At 45.5% G+C, this 14,636-nt stretch overlaps 1 protein-coding gene across 1 annotated transcript in view; it reads right to left on the bottom strand.

Moving 5' to 3' along the window:
* Nucleotides 1-48: 48 nt before the first annotated feature.
* CUBN (cubilin) overlaps nucleotides 49-14,636 on the bottom strand; it is a 327,155-nt gene continuing 312,567 nt past the window's right edge. Inside the window, 5 exon segments of the mRNA XM_006159747.2 lie at nucleotides 49-540; nucleotides 2,926-3,161; nucleotides 5,536-5,701; nucleotides 11,279-11,460; nucleotides 12,973-13,114. Of these exon segments, the coding sequence (XP_006159809.2) occupies nucleotides 400-540; nucleotides 2,926-3,161; nucleotides 5,536-5,701; nucleotides 11,279-11,460; nucleotides 12,973-13,114 (867 nt within the window). The 3' untranslated portion in view covers nucleotides 49-399.

Here is a 14,636-nt window from a genome sequence, read left to right as displayed (position 1 = left end):
TTGGACAACTGAATTTCACAGAGTTCATAATGAATGCAACAAACAGTGTACCACTCAATAATGTTTATTACACTTGATTTGATAGTCACAGTAAAAATTCATACTTCTTTTTATGACAACCTTTTTAAATTTTACATCACATATGCCATAACCATTTGCAACTCTTTAACAGGTTTTTTTAACTATCAGCTCACGAGGAAGAAGTGAGGACAGTGTGCAGGACCGAGTCTAAGGAAGCCAAACACTGCATTTGGAAGGGGTGTGCAGAGAGAGGCTGGTTTCACGTGCACGGTGGAGAAAACCCCGGAAGTCCGAGTTGTCCTACGTGGCACGGGCAGGGGTCACGTATAAGGACAGCAAACTCCTGTCCAGCATGAGGGCCTGGTCCCTGCAGTGGGCCTAAGTGCTGAGGGAATCCCCAGCCCCGCCTATGGAGCTGTCCCAGGTTAGCCGGAATGCAGAGGGAAGCGCCGCGTAGTCAGCATGAAATCTTACCAGGACCTGATTTGAGGATGCCATGAAGGGAGCGATGCTGGTGTCCTAAAATTGGGGAAAAAAAGATATACTTTCATAAGTTTGAAACTCGTTTAGTGTAAAAATACTACACGAAGAAGCTTTGCAGAATGTACAATGCACCTGCAAATATTTCTAGAAGTAACCTTGCCAAGAATGAAGGTAGATACTTACCACAGAATACTGCTGAAGGGGGACAGTGAGAGAAAAAGGGACGCCTGCTAACAGGTACCAGGTTTCTTAGGGAGCTAGTGAGTGTACCCTAAAATCGAGTGCAATGATCACAGCTACTCCATTCTGTGACTCTACTAAAAGTCATGACACGTTCACTTGAAGTATATATTATAAATTGTATAGTACGTGAATCGCATGAGGGGCCCTCAAAAAGTTCATAGGAAATGTATTAAGAACAAAGTAGGCATGGAATTCAAAATCCTAGCACCAACTTTTGCAATTCCCTTCAGTTGCAATAAAACTGTTACTTAAAGCCTTAAATGTCTTCCTCAAGTGCTTGCTGAAATTAATTTTCCTGAAAGAAACACATTTACAACTAACATGATCAGATGAATAACATACACTGTTTTTATCCACAGCATCCCTAGATCCATATCATTCCGTGGAACAGTGTGTACATGTGTGTGTGTGTGTGTGTGTGTGTGTGTGTAGCGGAGGTGCTAGATGGTCTTAGCTTTCCCTCATTTCCCATTCATTCATGTGATGAATATTCACGGTTTTGCTGTGTTGCAGGTGCTCTTTTAGCAGGAACGATATAAAACAACGAGCAGCACAGACGGGAAGCCCTGCGCTCCTGGAGCTCCATTACTAGGCGTCGCTGCCTGACCCTGCCCACCGATCACCGGAAGTCTTACCCCCAGACAGAGCTATTAAGGCATGAGCAGGAGAGTTTTCCTAAGAGCTATACAAATGCACACGCAGTATTGTTCATTCCTGTGTACACCCACTTTTAACTTCCACTTTACTATGCTGAAAATGCAATGTATTCTACGTTGACCAACTAAAATGGTGAGGTAACAGTAGTTTGAAGTCGCCTTATTTTACCTGCTGTTCTTTCATCTCCCGTAGGTTCCCATTATTTAGCTGAGAGTGATACAGAACTGCCCCGTGAACAGTGACATTTATTTTCTTTTTCTTGTTTTTAATTTTCAGAGGAAACATGCACACCAAAGAGAGAGCAGAAAGGGAAGAGAGAGAGAGAAAGAGAAAAAGCACCCCCCCCAAGTGGGGCACAGTCACACTTCAATCTCTTCTTGGCTTCTCCGTCCTGTCAGGGTTTGGGGACACACATGTGGTTGGTGAGCCTTTTAGGTCGAGACCAGGACTCGAAGTGGGACAGTCTCGTGGGCCCCAGCTCCCTTGACCACTAGGCTCTGGGGCCGGCTTGACATTTATTTTATTAAAACATAAAACATCTTCAAATCGTGGTGTAAGTTGTATCTGTGCTAGTAATATGGAGGGTTCTTCCACTCTCCCTCCGTATGTAAACCGACTGCGCTTCACGTTTGCTGTGTTCTATGTTTACAGGTAACACGTATAAAATATAGCCAAAGGAGAGGGTAGTAAGCACAAGGCCTGCAATGTTGCAGCCATGTCAGGTCCTAGGTTTGTGTTTAGGGAAGATCTAGTACGTCAGAGATTTACAGAAACAAACTATTAGCTACTATTTCATCAAAGAATTTCTACCATTTTCAGCAAGTAGATGTGAAATGCAGCCAAGTGTCCAAACTTTCTTTTTTTTGGAGAGGTTTTTGCTATAGGGCACGTGTGCTTACCAGACAGACAGAGGGAGACAGAGAGACAGAAAGCAAGACCCCCCCAGAGGGGATGGCCACGCCGCAATCCCTTCTCCTCCATTCTCCTTTCGGTGATCTTGGGTACGCACGCACACGCGCCCAGAGTGAGTTTTAAGCCACCGGGTCCAGGACATGAACCGCGGTCGACTACATGGGAGTCCAGCAACATCGCCATTACGCTAACTGCTGGTCCCAAGTGTCCAAACTTTCTATGGTCTCATTTGTGCAGAAATAAACATGGGGGTATTCAACCTGGGTGTGCATTGAAATCACTTAGGGAATATTTTTCAAACATGCTAGGGCTCCTCCCTGGTAAATTCGGAGTCAGTGTGTCGCGCAGTAACTGGAAGTCTGTCTCTCCGTCTGTAACAGGATCTCTGTGAGGTTCCTGATACAATTCAGTTTGGTAACTGTAAACTGTAATGTAATACAATGCCCACCAGAGGGCACTCATGCTCCCAGAATAGAAACGGAAGACGGACAACTAAGGAATTTGTTAAAGGTTTGTTGTGCTCTGTTCTTTGCACGTAGCTGTTGATATTAAGTTACTTGCACTGTTTCAAAATAACAAGAGAGAGTCTAAAATATTTCTTCTACTCACTGTCCCACAATAAGGTCCGGAGGACGGAGAGCTAGCGTGGGGTCCGTCGTAGAGGATGAGATAGTTCTGGACACAGTCGCCTGGGTCGTCGATGCTGATGAAGTAAAAGCTGATGGTGAGCAGCCTTCCCACAGGCGCGATGAGGGCCCATTCGCAGTGCGTGTTGTTTGGGTAGGTGCCTGGATAGCCAGGGCTGGCCAGCGAGCCTCTGTCCCCATAAAGAGTTCCACCACAGCCTGCAAGGAGAAAATAGCAGGAAACTTAATTCGGGTGGTGTAAACCATCCAGCCTGCTCCAGTGCACAAGTAAGACTGTTTCGTTTTCTCAAAGTGCTGAGACTCTGCAAGAATAGTGAGGCAGAAACCCTTCCTGTTCCTCCTTCTTTGGGCTACATCCCCCCTTTCCCCCCTCCCCCATCCACCATCTCCCTCATCCACAAGCTTCTAAGGGGTCTTCAATGGAAAATGCATATTATGGAAAATGCCTACTTAAAAAAGAAAAAACAAACTATGTATAGATTTTAAGATTTTTTTGCACCAAATAAATTTGTACTTTAATTCTATTTTTTCATGTAATATTTGATGTCACCATGTATTCCTTTTCAAGGGATGATGTTCTCTAGGACTGTTCTTTGAAAACTGCAGGTTGAGAACAGAATGGGAAAACAAACAACTTGATAAAACAGTAGGAGAGAATAAAGTTGTTATCTCTGTTCTTTTCTTTTTTCTTCTTCTTTTAGGTTTTTGCCATAAGTGTGTACATGTGCCAGAGAGAGAGAGGGAGAGACAGTGAAAGGGAAAGTGAGAAATCCCCCCCTCCCCTGGGAGGAACAGTCAAACCACAGTCCCTTCCCCATCCTCCTTCTGGGATTGTGGGCACACACACTCATGTGCTGGGCATGATTTTTCAAGCTGCCAAGTCTGGGACTTGAACCTCAGTAGGCTGTGTGGGAGTCCAGTGCTATAACTACCAGGCCACCTTGTGGCCCCTATCTGTATTCTTTTGATGCCGGGGTTCTCTCTTTGCACTGAGCTGATGATAATGGTGCTGAAGTAACATGAACAGTTAAATTCTGGGCTGAACTGAAAGAGAACGTAGGTTTTGACCGTAATTACTGGAAGTGAGCTACCATGCTAATAACTCACGGCTCCAAAAATGACGTACTTAAAAGTCAAAGCTCACTGGGTATTGGTTTTAATTTACTTGATCTGATTATTTGTATACAAAAGCGAGCACTACCTACACTACATACCTGTGGCAACTCAGGATCTTACTGGACAGGAAGAAACCACCTGGCATAACTGAAAAGTACCTGGGCTTGGGGTCTGACCACCAGAGGCCGAGCCCCACCTCTCTATAGTCTGTGCATTTTGAGCAATACATTCATCTTGCTTTATTTCCTCATCTGTAAAATCTGGGCATTGAAGATGAGCTTTAAGCTTTCTTTAGGTGATAAGATTTCATGATTCATGACTGTCCTGATAAAACCCTTTTCTTATTCCTTAATACATTTAAAATGAGTCCTTTGTATCATTCTTAATTTGAAAGATTTTAGATATTTTAGCACATTTCATCAAGGTATTTATTTTCTCTTGAGTTGAATGTATTGACAGGACTTGAATTTGTTATAGCTATTTAATAAGCAGCCACTAAAAATGCAAAATGACAGTTACTACTATGAAAAAGACATTAACCTCTGGGACGACCAAGAAATGACAGGGACTGGGACCAGCAGATGGTATAATGTTTATGTCATTGCACTCCCACATGGTCAACTGTGGTTCAAGTCCCAGACCCAGAGACTTGAAACTCACACCAGGTACATGGGTATGCATGCCCAAGATCCCAAGAGGAGAATGGAGGAGGAGGGATCGAGGCGAAGATCCCAAGAGAGAATGGAGGAGGAGGGATCGAGGCATCTCCATTGCCCACTTTCTGTCTCTCTCTGTCTCTCCGGCAAGCGCATGTGCCCTACAGCAAAAATCTCTGTTAAAAAAGAAAAGAAACAACGGGACTATAAAAGCACTGCTACTCATAGAGACATATTAGCATGTCAGGAGTTAGTCATTTGACCTTCTGGTAAACTTTTTCTTTAAATTCTCAAAAAACTACCCTGATAATTGAATCAAAAGTAAAAAGTTTGGAAAAAAAAAACAAATTTGTAAATGAATTTTAAAGTCTTTATATTTTTATTCTTTATATATAAATATATATTCATTTATATGAGACATAATGAATAAATGTAAAATTAAAAAAGAATCCATACTTGTATGTTGAAATCTCTGTCTTGAACAGAAAATAACCAGTTGCAGAGAAAGCAAAAAAGATAAGGTTCCTTCCTTCCTTTTCCTTTTCTCTTTCTTTCAAAGACAGAGACAGGTACCCCAACACAGTCCTCATGCCATGATCCACCCCCAGCCTGACCTGGCCCAGAGCAATGCCACACGTGCATGCCGGGTGTGCTCAGAGAGGTCCCCGATGGCCCTGGCCCTTTCCGTGCGGGTCCAGACGCCCGCTCCTGCGCCACCACTCCCCCTGCTGGTCTGTCCCGTCAGCGCCCTGTGCTTTTCTCACCCTCACTGCTTTATCTGACGAAGCGCAAAGTCTTACCAGAGGGCGATGAGGTCCAGAGGATTTCGTATCCGTGACTGGAAATGGCATGGTCACTCTTAAATCGCAGGTACAGTTCATGACTTTGAGAGAAGACGGGGTTGGGCAGCAGAGTGCCGCAGTACGTGCCCAGTAATGGCGAGCTGCCGTTCCTTCCGTCTCTTACCTTCGGAAAAGAGTCCGTCATGATTAAACTTCCTTCTCCAGTTTATCGTGGCTTCACATTAAGAGGTGAGACAGTTTGGATGGCAACTTTTTTGGGGGGAAAAAGTTATCTTTTTATGTGCTAAATAATTACAGAGTTTCTGAAAAGACACGCAGAAGTCACCTTCACTGATGAAGGGGAGAAGTGAATGCTCAGGTGTGTTACAGATCCAGTGCCATTTGCATCGGATTCTGAAATATCTGTTGATCTTTTGCAGATTAAAAAGCAGGGCGTGTTTTTATACATAATCAGTGCTATAACCCTATAGCTTTTCCTTTGGGGGGATAGTTGTAAGAATGTGCTATAACCCTATAGCTTTTCCTTTGGGGGGGATAGTTGTAAGAATGTAGTTAAAATGATGCATTTTTTTTAAATTAAGGTTTTTACTCTGGGGCACATGAACTCCCTAGAGAGAAACAAAGAGACACAAAGAGGAGGCTATACCCTCCGAGAGGTATAGCCATGCCACAATCCCTCCTCCTCCATTCTCCTCCTTGGAATTTGGGCATGCACAGCCATGTGCCCAGTGTGATTTTCAAGCTGCCAGGTCCAGGACTCAAATTGCAGTTGGCCAGGTGGGAGTCCAGCGCCATAGCCACTATGAGCCTGCTGGCCCCTAAAGTGACTTTTAAAAAGGTGGTGAAGGCAGACAACATCGCCTGCTCTGTCTCCAGTCAACTATTATACTTTATTAACGGTACTGCGTGTTTTCCTATGGAAGGGGCTATGCAGAAAATACTATGTACAAAATAAAATAAAGTTCAGGACAAAAGGGATTTCTGTTTGGGAAAAGAAGACAACTCAATACATCTACACCATTTCTAATTGTTGTTAAATGTATTTTAAAACACATTCTGAGGCTGCATTGCTTTTTCTTTTCAACTCCCGGCAGTATGGAGCAGACATATAAAAACAGGAAACGCATCGGTGTGGGGAATTCACCACCCTGTGATCTCCACCACACCCTGTCCTCGGCCTGGGGCCTACCGGCATTCACACCCACCTTTCTCCAAGAAGACTCTCGGGGCCTCTTAGGGAAACACAGGCAGTGTAGTTGGGACCAGCAGGACATGTCTAAATGCTGGTTTTACGCACCTAGGTATTAAAACACCGGAAGTCCCTGCATTCCCTTTATAACTTCGCGGTTTAAAATTTGGTTAATGGTCGACTGTCTTAAATCATGGAGCTTGCCCAGAAGTACAGTCTTGCTGGCCTTGGATCTGCAGATTCCTTTTAGGCCTATGAATTATAGTAGAGACGGATGTTTTTCTGGTGCTTTTTGGCTACTCTGCTTAATGTTTAAATGGAGTGGCCACGAGCAGGGCAGCCAGTTACCTAGCACCGGTGGGAGGGCCGTTACAGATGTCGGAGGGCCAGACCCACTCCCCACCCTTTACTCTGTCCCCTGATCCTCTTCACATGCTGCTGCTCTGAAGGAGGAGATGAGTTCCTGCTGCACTTGCCAATAGCCTGCATATTCCCTTTCCTCCTCGTGGGAGGAACAGGACACCTAAGAGGGGTAAGCATGTCTGGATGCTACAAGGAAGGCCAAGGCGCTGTAGGCATGCCAATTTCAAGTGGTTCTAGAGCTCGGTAACATTTGGTAACAACACAGTGGAAGTCCTCGGTAAGAAATGCCCTTTCCCGTGTAGTTAACATGAATGGAATGCAGTGGCTTCTTGGTGTCGCTGCCAAGAACGGTGCCCACAGTCTTCCCACCAAAAACCAGACACAGCTCCATTTCACAGGTCTACGTGGTCATTTCCTTCCTGTGCCCACTGCACAGGACGTGCCAGACCCATCCTCTGGAAGAAAGAAGGACCCCTGGGAGGAGCAGTCTGCGCTCTCCATGGCTGAAAAGCGAGCCTTTACGTCCCAGCCTCCAGCAGCCAAGTGGCAAATGTGAGGTGTAGTCGTCATGGTCACCCTCACCGTGGGGGAATTAGGAGCCAGGTGCAGTGAGACTGCCCTAACAGAACACCCATTCCTTCACACCGCACCTCCTCCCGGATTCTGACTGCATTTCGTATAAACATCAGAACGTCCATGAGGGTAGGGCACGTGGTCTCTGTGCACGTCCCCTCCCACAGATTGCCGTTGTGGCGAGTACCTTCATGGCATCTCCTCTAGGGATTGCTACATTCTGTGCTGAAGACATTAACAAAGGACTTGGACTAATCCCATGGGGAGAGTGTCCCAGGATGGTGACAGCCGGCACCCGGAGCCTTGCTGAAGCTCAACTCGTGTGCAGAGACCAGGTGCTAGGACGCCATGCTGTGCCAGGCCCCAGTCACAGCCTAGGAGGCACGGGCAGCAGCAGCCCCAGGGGCCAAGTCAGATGAGGGGCAATAAGGGAAGGCAGGCTTTGAGGTTCAACAGCAGAAGGAGGGGCCTGCAGGTGGTTAAGTGGCTCAGGCACTGGATGCCCACATGGTTGATCATAGTCTGAGCCCTGGGCCCAGTGACTTGAAAATCACTCCAGGTACATGTGTGTGTGCTCAAAATACAGGGGAATGGAGGAGAAGGGGTTACAGCATGGCCATCCCCCTGGGGGCTATTTCTCATTTTCTCCTCTCTGTCTCTCTGCAATGAGTGCATTCACCCTATGGAAAAAACCTTAAAAAAGGAAAAAAAAGGCAGAAGGCACCTTTGGTGGGAAAAAAAGCCTGCAGTGACCAAGAAACCAGTAGCTGAGAAGCCAGCAGAAAAGAAGCCTGTCGCATAAACACTTAAACGTGTTTATTCTATAAAGGACAGATCGTTTTGGGTGCTTACTTCAAATATACACCTGATTTAAGAGGCAGTGAGAAAAAACTAAAATAAAACTTATCAAGTCTACAGTGGCAGACACACATTTGAAAACCTGACTGGAGACCCGTGGACATAAAACAGCTGACTTGGTGAGCCTTTGGGTAAGGTTTAAATTCAGAGTAAGCCTCCTTTACAGATGAAAGTCTGTGTTCCACCTCAGCTGATTTCCTGGGAATGAGTATCTTTTTCAACACAGTTTGCAAAGCACATATCGTGTGAGTGCTGGGGTTGTCACGGCATGAGGGCGATGCTGAGCGCCACACACCATCAGCTGAGGGCTGGCTCAGAAGCCCCCATCCTAGAGACAATGTGCATTTCTGCTCACACCAGCATAGGTGCTGGCAGTGCGAAGGACAGAGGGGGCACTCCTGGCAGCGCTAGAGCATGTCAGAGGTGTGAGCTCTCGGGGCATAGGGCTCTGCTCGCTCCGGGTACAAGGTGGGGTGCCTCTCTTGGTGTGTTTTGGGAGAGGGAGTTGAGAGTGTGCAGCTGGAGGACAGGAAGACAGCCAGGTTGCTGCTGGAGCTCTCTAAGGGTGACTGGGCAGGAAGAAACAGGGCCCACCTGTAGCAACCTCAGGACGCTTGTTTAAGGGTCACTTGTCCTTAGAGAACATTAAAGATGCCCCCAATATGCTGTCGTTAGCAGGGAAATTGGGTAAACTAACTGTTGGGCTGTCAGAAAAGTCATGATAAAGGCAGAAGGCACCTTTGGTGGGAAAAAAAGCCTGCAGTGACCAAGAAACCAGTAGCTGAGAAGCCAGCAGAAAAGAAGCCTGTCGCATAAACACTTAAACGTGTTTATTCTATAAAGGACAGATCGTTTTGGGTGCTTACTTCAAATATACACCTGATTTAAGAGGCAGTGAGAAAAAACTAAAATAAAACTTATCAAGTCTACAGTGGCAGACACACATTTGAAAACCTGACTGGAGACCCGTGGACATAAAACAGCTGACTTGGTGAGCCTTTGGGTAAGGTTTAAATTCAGAGTAAGCCTCCTTTACAGATGAAAGTCTGTGTTCCACCTCAGCTGATTTCCTGGGAATGAGTATCTTTTTCAACACAGTTTGCAAAGCACATATCGTGTGAGTGCTGGGGTTGTCACGGCATGAGGGCGATGCTGAGCGCCACACACCATCAGCTGAGGGCTGGCTCAGAAGCCCCCATCCTAGAGACAATGTGCATTTCTGCTCACACCAGCATAGGTGCTGGCAGTGCGAAGGACAGAGGGGGCACTCCTGGCAGCGCTAGAGCATGTCAGAGGTGTGAGCTCTCGGGGCATAGGGCTCTGCTCGCTCCGGGTACAAGGTGGGGTGCCTCTCTTGGTGTGTTTTGGGAGAGGGAGTTGAGAGTGTGCAGCTGGAGGACAGGAAGACAGCCAGGTTGCTGCTGGAGCTCTCTAAGGGTGACTGGGCAGGAAGAAACAGGGCCCACCTGTAGCAACCTCAGGACGCTTGTTTAAGGGTCACTTGTCCTTAGAGAACATTAAAGATGCCCCCAATATGCTGTCGTTAGCAGGGAAATTGGGTAAACTAACTGTTGGGCTGTCAGAAAAGTCATGATGTATTTTTTTATGTTTTTCTATGCAAAAACACATGGAAACTTTTCTGACAATCCACTACTGTCATTGTACTTCATTTTTATGACCACGCAAAACACACTCTGAAGTCCATGCCATCATCCAACTCCTAGATCAGCCCCTTGCACTCAGAGGTCCCAGTGTTTCCTCAGGTCTGAGACCATGTACGAGCTCCTCAAAGAAGCAGACCGGGTCAGGTGGGCCTTGCTGCTCATCTCTGCCAGTCCTGCCCACAGGCTACTGGATTTGACTGTCCCCGACCTGTCATTCCCATTGGACCATGAGCCTCAGAGAGTATGGAATGTCTCTTGTTTCCTATAATATTCCCAATACGTGGACTGAAGATACTCGGTAAATATTTATGGAAAAGAAATGAATGAATGAATGAATGAATGAAATGAATAGGAATGCTATGGCCCCTTATTCTGTCCCCAGAGTTCATGTGTCAGAATCTCAATACCTGGGACCAGCAGTTGGCGTAATAGCTATGTCACTGGACTCCCATGGAATTGACTGAGGTTCGAGTCTTGGACCCAGGGGTTTAAACTCACGCCAGGCATGTGTGCGTGCGTGCGTGCCCAAGATCCGAGAGGAGAATGGAGGAGAAGGGATTGTGGCATGGCCATCCCCCACTGGAAAGTGATTTTTCACTTTCTGTCTCTCTGTCTCTCTCTGTTTTTCTTGCGAGTGCATGTGCCCTATAGCAAAAACCTCTCCAAAAAAAAAAAAAAAGAAAAAAGAAAGAAACTCAATCGCCAGTGCAGCAGTGATGAGAGGTGGGACCTTTAAGAGGTGGTTGGTTATTGCTGTGACTGAGGGAGTGGCAGTCTTGTAAAGGATGAGTTTGGTCCCTCCCCTCTCTCCTGCGAGCTCTCTTACCAGGTGAGGCCCTCTGCCTTAAGGTACAACCAGAAGGCACGCACCAGATGTGGCCCCTGGATCTTGGACTTCCCAGCCTCCAGACCTGAGAAATAAACCTCTGCTCTTCATAACTGACTTGGTCTAGGTATATTCTGTGACAGCATCACAAAACAAACTAAGACAAGAGTCAAATATGATCAGTGGAACTAAAGGAAAAGGTGAAAACTCTTAAGGGACCCGTCATCTTTTAAATAACTCATTGCAATGCTACCGAGTGCTTGTTACCTCTAGGAAATCGTGTCTGCAGTCACTGGAGTCCTCGATGCCGAATGAATGAAAAAAGAGGGAGATGGTGTGGTTCTGTGGGGCCGTGAGAACGATGGTGCAGTCCATGTTGTTGCTGTAGTTGTCTGGCCATCCGGGACTCTTCAGAGTGCCAAAGGACTTGTTGTATTCTCTGTTGCAGTCTTAGAGAAAAAGGAATAAATATTCATCATTAATGTATGCATCAAAATATTTAGTGTTCTTTTAGTTTGATAGGAACAACTCCGGAGATTATTACATTTGAACAAACTCTAGAAAACACTTATGCAGTTTCTTGTTTACAGCTGGTAAGTGTGAGTGTGAGTATGAGCGGGAGCGGGAGGGTAAGTGAATGGCAGAGCAGGCAGAGGGCTGCAGGCGTGTCAGCACTCAACACTGCGTGGAACAGGAAACGGAGTTCTCCTTTGAGGGCAAATATCCTTGCATCCTGGGAACCAGAAGTTAGTGTAATGGCTATGTCGCTGGAATCCCACATAGTCGACCGTGGTTCGCATCCCGGACCCGGTGGCTTAAAACTCACATGGGTGCGTGCATGCCCAAGATCCCAAGAGGAGAATGGAGGAGAAGGGAATGCGGCGTGACCATCCCCCCTGGGGGGTGATTTCTCGCTTTCTGTCTCTATGTCTCTCTCTCTCTCTGTCTGGCGAGTGCATGCGCCCTATAGCAAAAAACCTCTCAAAAAAAAAAAATATCCTCTCATCCTCTGTCCTTCTCTGGTCACTCCGATGTGGAGGAGGCTGACACTCAGTCTCCTTTTTAGACATAAGGCTCTATCTCCAAGACAGAATTTGCAAGATAATTTCCCTTTAAATCCCTTGGTGAATTATTTGTTCTGACAGAACTGGCAAATTATTGTTCTTTACCACTTTCTAGTTAAGGAAAAAGATCAAACACATTTTTATTTGTTTGTTTTAATCAAAGACAGCTTTGATGTTAATTGAGTTCATTCTAAATATTAAATAAAGTGTTGTCTGGAATTAAACTTGTATTATGGTAATCGACCGTATCAAGGTTTCTTGGTTTTTAGGAAATTGTTTCCTAAGACACAGTAATTCTCAATTTTGTGACTATATCAAAACACCGTTGAATCATAAATTAAGTGGGTAAATTGTATGGCATAGGAGTTACCTGAAGGATCATCAAAAAGTTCATGGAAAATGTATTATGAAAAAACTATGCATGCAATTTCAAAATTTTTTATACCAAAATAAACTTGAACTTTAAATCCATTTTATTTGCATGGACTTCTGAAGTTAACTCATATTTTGATAAAAATTTTGTTAAAATATGCATATGTGTGTATGTGTGTGTATGTATATATATAGTGATTTTCCTAAATATGTCAGGTAGATAATTAATGAAATAACTGGTATATTTTTAAATTAACTGAATGGACTGTAAAGAATATGGTAATAATATAAGCATTTTATTTAGTATTATATTCACTTTACCTCTTCAGAAACCAACTTTGGACACTTGCTAAATGGACTCGATTCTATCGGGTCATCTGGGAAGTCATGGTGCATTTTTGCACAGAAAAATATGTCCTGACTTTCCTGACAACCTAATATAATAGTTACACTCTTCTATGGGTGTGGTTTATGCTAACGAACCTAGTGGCTTTTCTGAATAGCAGATAATGTTCCAGGGCTTACCTGCAATCTGATAGGTAAAACCCATTGTAGAGTTTCTGTTGACAACGGATTTGAAAATGACAATAGCAGTCCTAGTAGAAGAATAAAACACTGGTATGGCTGAAGCATTTCTGCCACAGAACAGAACTGGATTTCCATTACTCTGAAATGAAATGAAAGCAACATCACATTACCATCAGTTTCAGAACAGGCTGTGTGAGAAATTAAATGGCATAAGAAAGTATGCTTGAATATTCAGCCATGAAATCGAGCTCTAGTGTTTGCAGAGCTCTGCAACAAGACTCACATCAGCCTTGGCTTGACGATGTCCCCAACTCTGCAGAGGCAGGAGGTAGGCTGCTGAAATCCAGACTCTTCCCCTTCTTATGCCCCTTGAGCACAACTGAGCTGCTCAGGCTCACTATAGATTTCCTATCCGGGGCTTTTCCATGACCCTTAACTCTATCAGAGGAACCCAGTGCTGTTCCCTGATATAGCCCTTGCTTTGGTACTTCTGCGAATTCCCCAAGGCCGTCAGTGCCTATGAGGTCCCTATTCCCCTCTGTAATGATTGGATGGCCCTCATCACCTTTGAAAAGCATGGGGCAAATGGAGTTGAAAGCCTTTCAGTTCTTGTTCTTGCATGAAACAACTTGTACCATTTGCAGCCTCTAAGTCACTGGTATGTCTGATACCTGAAGTTCTTGGGCCACTGCTATCCCTGATTCCAAACTCCAGCTTCCCGCGTGTGCTTCTACCCATCCACCCCAGTGCTCCTGCTATTGGTCCTTTCCTAACTGCAGTATCCTGTGAACTTTAACTGTGCTGTTAATCAGCCCCCACCCCCGCAGTCCCCTGCTCCCGCCCTTACATCTCACCTTTCTGTACACTCCCAGCTCACGGCATAGGAGCGGCAGGAGGTGTGGGAAGTGTTCCTCACCTCAGCATCCATCCTTACCTCAGAGCTAGTCCTCCTTTGAGGGTCTCTACATCTGGCCAAAGATACCTTCTGATCTTTCTCGTCAATCCCACTTACCTTCCCACCACCCCAAGGCCAGCGCTTGGCCTTATGTCCTCTGTGATGCCTCCACCACAGCATCCTTCATGACCTTCCATCAAGGACTGCTCTTTCTCCTTTGGGCACTTTGACGGTTCCACTTCCACCCAGCCATCATGCAACTGTATGTCTTTCTACCCTACCTATGCAGGCCAACACCTTCTGCTGTTTGATGTGTTCAGCTGAAGAGCACTGTTTGGTCATGAAAAATATGGAGTCTTAGCAGAGACCAGCCCTGCTGCTGTTATGTCCCAAGGCAGCTGCCTCGTGTCCTGTGAATCACAGGTTTGGGCCCATCCGAGTGGTCTGCCTGAGGCCCTGTCTCAGCTTCATGATGCAATGGGAACTTGAAAGAAATTTACCTAACTGTTTTTTTCCATTTGGCTCTAAGTCCTTTCAGTGGGGTTAACAATGAGGAAGAGAATTTTTTACACAATAAGAAAAAAATGTTATTAATATTTCTGTATAAAACTTAAGATTTGTTTACTTTTTTTTTTGGAGAGGTTTTCGCTATAGGGCGTGTGCGCTCGCCAGACAGACAGAGAGAGAGACATAGAGACAGAAAGCAAGAAATCACCCCCCAGGGGGGATGGTCACACCACAATCCCTTCTCCTCCATTCTCCTCTC

This window comes from Tupaia chinensis, unplaced genomic scaffold (genome assembly GCF_000334495.1).
Source record: "Tupaia chinensis unplaced genomic scaffold, TupChi_1.0 Scaffold000647_1, whole genome shotgun sequence".
In the NCBI taxonomy this organism is placed as follows: domain Eukaryota; kingdom Metazoa; phylum Chordata; class Mammalia; order Scandentia; family Tupaiidae; genus Tupaia; species Tupaia belangeri.
Note: the sequence above shows the minus strand (reverse complement) of the source record. Positions and strands in the feature narration are given on the sequence as shown.